We start from the raw sequence: 6,000 nt of genomic DNA, 5'->3' as shown, positions 1-6,000 counted from the left end.
CAGCTTGGTGTAAGGGTGAGGTTCGGGGCTGGGTTTTGGTTTACCATTAGTGATATAAGAACCACACTGAGGTTTCTGTCTCAGGCAGCCACAGCTGGTTTTGGGTTGTTCATCAATGCAGAAGTTGGGAGCAAGGCCAGCTACTGGCTTCCCCTGCCTGCCTCACTGGGAGGCCATTCTGTTCCCCACCAGGGCAAATCATAACGTGTTCCAGTTGCATGACCATAGGTGTCTCTTAGTAACAATTTACAATATGAATATAATGACCTGAAAACTATACTACTGCAAGAATCAGAGGTTGTATTGCTTAAAGAAAACAAGAAGCCAGTTCTACCCTTCCTAAAAAGGTTTTACGTGACTCCCAGCCTCGTGCTAAGCCACTGCTCACCAGCTGGATGTGCTGATGAGGACTTCAAGCAGGAGGCAGAGTGATAACCCAGCCGTGCTGGGGTGATGAGGAGAGCACTGGAGGAATCCTCTACTCTGCCACTGGTGTATCTGAATTAAGTGGGATTCAAAGACTGGCTGCAGCTGAATGAGTACTGTGGTTTACAGTGATTTTGTAAATGGTAAAGCCTTCCATTCAGTTTTTGTGAAGATAAAACAAAAATAAAATAATAGAAGGCGCAGATAGCTATAAAATAGGCTAACAGAGTTTCACATTTGTTTCATCCTGTGGGCAGAAAAGAATTCATAATGCTGAACCAGGTGAGAGCAAACAATTACAAATAATAACAACCAAATCTTCCACCAGGCGTTAAGATAGCCTTACTTATAGTCGCGTTGTAACATGGTCCTCTTGCCCCTCTTTCCACTGGTTTATAAACAAGTCACAAGCCTCTCCCCATGAATCAAACACATCCTCTGATGAGTCTAAAAGTTTGGAATTAGAGGAACAAATACTGGAAGCACAGTGAAGGGAGCTGGTACAAACCACAGGGCACTCCTTGCTCTGTCCTGTAAGTCTTGTGTTCCTACTGTAGTCTACCTCATTGAGGTTAATTTCACTTTTGGAACAATTCTCTTCTCTCTCTTTATCAATCTGAGAATATTTGATGTCTTTCCACATGTAGTGTGGCTGAATAATTCCATCTGAAATAGTGTACATGGGCTCTGAATTTGCTTCAGGTACATGTCCATTCATCTTGGAGAACAGCAGCCCCAGTCTCTTAAAGGACTCTTTCTTGGAACTGGAAAGCCTCTGAACTCTATTTCCATTTCGGATGAAGGAGCGCTTACTGATCCCATTGCTTTTTGGCTTCTCTTCCACCATATCAATCCCAGACATTGTTTTAATTAGCGCAGATACATTGAAATCCTTTTTTTTGTTGGCTACATTGAAAGACACACTTTTGACTTTGGGTTTTTCTCCAGCACTATCCTCATTTGTTTCATCCTTTTGAGACACCTCTGTGCTACTGGTAGAATAACTTCTCCTCTGTGGCTTCCTGTTTCCCAGCAGGTCAAGGACTTCATAGCGAAAACTTGAGATGTCCTGTTTTAATTCCTAGGGCAAGAGGAAAAATGAGGTACGCTCAGCACCATTATCTGTGAGGTGAAAGAGTGACCACATTCTCTTGGGAGGATTGCTCAGAGGTAAGCAAAGTGCTGATACCAAATCATGCTTACAAGAACACCACATAGATGAACGCCTACATAGATCATCATTATTTGATGACAGAGGAAAAGCAAAAAAAAAGGTATTGTGAATCCTGACAAGTGGAAAGTTTGCAAGTTCTTTACCACCACAGGCTGTGGCCCAGCCTTTGTGAACACCCCTTTCCCCTTCTTCCTGCCTGAGCAGTGGGGGACAAGCTGAAATAAGGCATTTTATTATAGAAGTGATGAAACTGTTGGAATTTAGAAATATTACAGGAATCTTTTAGTTGGCGCAACTTTAACTTTGTTTACAAGTGTTCTTCACATCCACTAATCCAGCCTCAGTCTGGGATTAGGAGTGCGAAATTGATGCAAATCAAGTACTTTGCTTAAAGCCGTTGCCTACGTTCAGTATTGTGTATTAAAATCTGTGGAAGTGACCATATTAGAAGACACCTGAATGAGGAGTATTTTCTGCTCAAAGGGAAACACATGCACACCAGCTCCTGTAAAGGTTGAATTTCCACATTTTTCCCCCAATTAGTGGGAACTCTTCAAGTAGCTACTCAAATTAATATGATCATTAATGAGAGAAAAAGTTACCTTGAAATTTTCTTCAGTTAAGCCTTCATTGGTTTTGGAAGTTCTTATCATTGCTGCAACATATCTTTTTACAAGATTTCTAATCACTTCCTGAAATAAGAAACAACATGAATGATTCAAATTCTGGCTCTGAACAAATTCCATTCTTGGTGTACTGAGCACTTACTGACAGTGGTTCTCCCTGTTTTGCTCTCTTAAAATGAATTTAAAGAAAAAAAAAAAAAAAAAAAAAAAAATCACCATTATCATTGCTTTTTTTTTTTTTTTTTTTTTTGTCTTGAAAGCTGTTAAGTATTTTGCACTTTTCCAATTGTAAAAATTGTTCAGCAAAATTTTCTTATTATCTTAAATATCTTCAAGGTATTTAAATTCCTTCACTGCAGTTTTTAATCTCAGATGCCAAAAGTTCAAGGTTACCAGTCTCATGTATACTGCGTAGCTAAACTTGCCATTTTAAGATGGTTCATTAAATACTGGAAAGATGGTACAGCATCAGCAAATAACCTGAAGAACAGCCAGGACTCCACGGGGCAACGTTAACCCCCAGCTGCCTGGGTCTCCTCTGGTGGTGGATTTGAGAACTCCTTGCAAACCTGCTGTGGCATCCACTGACACTACTGGAAGTACTGATTCTTGCCTTTGGTGACTTCTCTAAAGGCTCTCACTCCTCAGTGTTAACCTGAAGACGTCTGTTACGGTCCAGATCTCTGTAGGATGAAATCCATTTTGCTTTGTGTCTGTGTCCCTCCTTGCTGGCTTGACATAAATAGACTGTTGTTTGAGGCTTCTATGGTTATCTGGCACACACAGCAGCTGATCTCTGTATACAGAAAACACTATCTCAAACCTTTCCTCCATTTTCCCTGTTCCAGAAACTGTGACACCAAGTCTGAGTATGACCAAGCACTAAGATGTTCTCTGCACCAAGGCTTTACTGAGAGGTGTTTAAGAAATCCCTGTACCAGGGAGCACCAAATGTACACAGCCAAAAGCGATCATTCTAAACATTGGCTCCAGATGCAAATACTCTTTAGAAAACAGGAGATGTCTTAAGAAAGATGAACTGTGGGGCTTTTGACAATATAGCCTGATGTGCTGCCTAACATTCAGGAGACCTTTTTTTTGGTTCTTCCAGCATGCTGGCGTAACGACTGCATTGAGTTCAGGTACTGAAGATGGTGTTTTTCATAGTTTCACCCTTTCATAGGTTGAATTTAATGAACTCGATAATGAACTCAGCAGGCTAAGAAAGTACAGAAACAGCAGAATTGAACACAGGAACAATTCCTCCTTCCTAAGCTGCCCAGAACAGAAGGAAATCTCAACCACTGTTTGATGTAGGATTAGGGATGCCTTGCAAAAAAGAGTAGAAGAGCAACTTGAGAGGCCTTCTGTAAAAATGCTGCAGAAACAGTTATAATCAGGGTGACATGGCAGCATGATCCCTCTGAAGTCACTGCTGATGCAGCCTCTGACTTAGCAATCGTGACACACAGTAATTTTTCTGCTACTTTAGAGCAGGTGGAAGAGTCAGGAGTGATTTAGTAAACCGTGTCACCTTTACTGAGGAAATGCTTTAATCCATAAGCAAAATCCTGTCAGAGTTCCTACATTTGTATATGTTCCAGAAGAAAACAAGAAGTGAGGTACTAGAAAATAAGCAGGAAGAAGAAAAAGCAAATGAAAATTTGATCTGCTGGAGAGCTTACCTGGTAATGTTGATTCTGGATGAGGTTATCGGCATGGCGCTCCTGGAAAGAGAAAGGCACAGGCACATTACCCATGTCATCCTACTTGTAATGATGGCTCTTGGCAAGTTATGATCCAGCAGCAACCTTCTACCACACCAGTGTACTGGTGATCCTGGTGACCCTGAACATGCACTCCCAAAAACTGAAGGTTAAAACCATGCAGCTTCTTACCGTGAATGTTTTGAGGTTTTCATGTCTCTTCTGCTCATTGTCAGAATCACTGCCCGGACACAGCTGATTGTGAATCCACTTGCAGAGGTACCAGAAAGACTTGGGACTTGGGATGATGTTAAAGGGAGGAGGCAGGGTGGCCCCTTCGTCAAAGTAACTCATCCAGAGCTTTGTCCGTGCAAACTTCCACTCTATGTCTGCATGGTCCTGTGGGAGGGAGGAGAAAAGAGCATCAGCAGTTTTAGGCGGGCTGTACTGGAGCAAATACCAGTGGCTGAGGAGGTGACATGAACAAGAAAGGAACTGGCTGCAGCAAAGCAGTATCACTTCTTCAATCTCCTTGCTGGGAGTGTACTTGAAAGTGTAGAACAGCTGAGTAGAAAAATACCATCCTCTCAAATATAATTATAGCAATATTCAGTGAAAAGGTTTGAGAAGCTGAAGCTTAGCTTCATCTTTAGAGTTGATGCTTATCACAGGCTTACCAGTAAATGAAGCAGGGATACTGTTTTTCTTTTGCTTTTTGCTAGTTTTTGTATTACCACAAACTGTTGTTTCTCATGTCAAAAGCCAATGAATTCTCACACTTTTCCCTGGAAAAAGATATTTCATAGTTTTTGTTGATTTTTTTTATAGCATCTATTAACTCAGCACTTGTTCATAAACAAGTGGTAACATTTTACTGCGTGCCATGTTTTAAATCTCACCTCTGCAATATCACTACACCAAATTGGAGACAGCTTACTGATTTTTTTATTTATGCTATCACCACAACACTGTGCCTGCTTGCTTTGCTCTAGTGCATTTCATCCCAATGAAGTAAAGGTGGAAAGTTACTTGCATCATTTTACAGCTACAGAGATACGTGTTCATACCATCACCAAAAAATGAATTGCAATGAATTGCAAAACTGAATTCCAAAATGCAAAATGGTGATCCCTGAATTGAGGTATTTGCCATTCAATCTGTAGAGCCTGGGCAGGCAGCAGCCCTCAAAACTACACCGTGAAGTGTAGGACAGGGAGTTAAATATGTCTGAACATCATGCCCCAGAAATTACTACACTGGCATTCTGGCTATGCTCCAATGCTCTGACATGGCTAAAATGTGCTCACAATTCAACAGTGAGGTGCAGCTCAACTCCATTTTAATAGCACTCTCAAGTTATGTGCAGCTCTTGATTTAAAACAACTGCCTTGGTGGCTGAGGAGCACATTAGTCTCTGCAGATGGTGTGAATCAGCTCAAAATACAAGGGCCTGAGCTGCATCTCCCCCTGGACACGCTCACTGCGAGGCAAAGGGGAAAAATCCATGTGAAGAGTGACTGCATGTGAAGAGGCTGCAGACAGTTGGTGCACTGATAGATCGAGTCTCTGAAGCACTCTGTAGGGAAATATGCAGATCATGCCTGGCAGCATGAGATGTGTTGGGTTACTCAGCCACGTTTTAAGGAACTACAGACACTTGGAAACACTGACAGCAATATCTGGGGGTTCAGCTTAAGATGGTGAGAGAGAGCACAAGGTTGTTACTTAGAGACACATATACACCAGGTTTGTTAATGCAGAAACATAAAGGTCCTAATGGGGAATCAGAGGGGAGATGTTTGTTTGGCTAGATATCCACCCTAGAAATCCATCCCTTCTACAAGTGTCCATGACAGCTGGCTGCAGCCAGTGCTGGGACAGGATCAGATGTGCTGACATGCTTCACCTGTACTTCTTCACAGTCTTAGTCACAGAGCACAGTATACCCTCATTTAAAAGAGGCACCCCATACTGTACTCCACGTGTCTTTGCTGTTTCTCTTCCTCTCTTTTACTGCTGTTAATTCCCCTGGGGTTTATGAACTCAGCCTGTCTCAGTTACTCACCTT

General features: G+C 41.9%; 1 protein-coding gene across 1 annotated transcript in view; it reads right to left on the bottom strand.

The window, feature by feature from the left end:
- Positions 1-772: 772 nt before the first annotated feature.
- Positions 773-6,000, bottom strand: part of TRPC5 (transient receptor potential cation channel subfamily C member 5) — a 61,472-nt gene continuing 56,244 nt past the window's right edge. Inside the window, exons 7-10 of the mRNA XM_042825202.1 lie at positions 4,125-4,331; positions 3,912-3,953; positions 2,203-2,292; positions 773-1,507 (exon numbers count right to left, since the gene is read on the bottom strand). Coding sequence (XP_042681136.1) covers positions 773-1,507; positions 2,203-2,292; positions 3,912-3,953; positions 4,125-4,331 — 1,074 coding nt within the window. The remainder of the gene's footprint in view (positions 1,508-2,202; positions 2,293-3,911; positions 3,954-4,124; positions 4,332-6,000) is intronic.

The sequence above is a fragment of the Centrocercus urophasianus genome, unplaced genomic scaffold, assembly GCF_019232065.1.
Source record: "Centrocercus urophasianus isolate 14NV4802_14NV808 unplaced genomic scaffold, USGS_Curo_1.0 seq_24, whole genome shotgun sequence".
Lineage (NCBI taxonomy): Eukaryota > Metazoa > Chordata > Aves > Galliformes > Phasianidae > Centrocercus > Centrocercus urophasianus.
The sequence above is the reverse complement of the archived record's forward strand: the minus strand, read 5'-3'. Positions and strand labels throughout refer to the sequence as shown.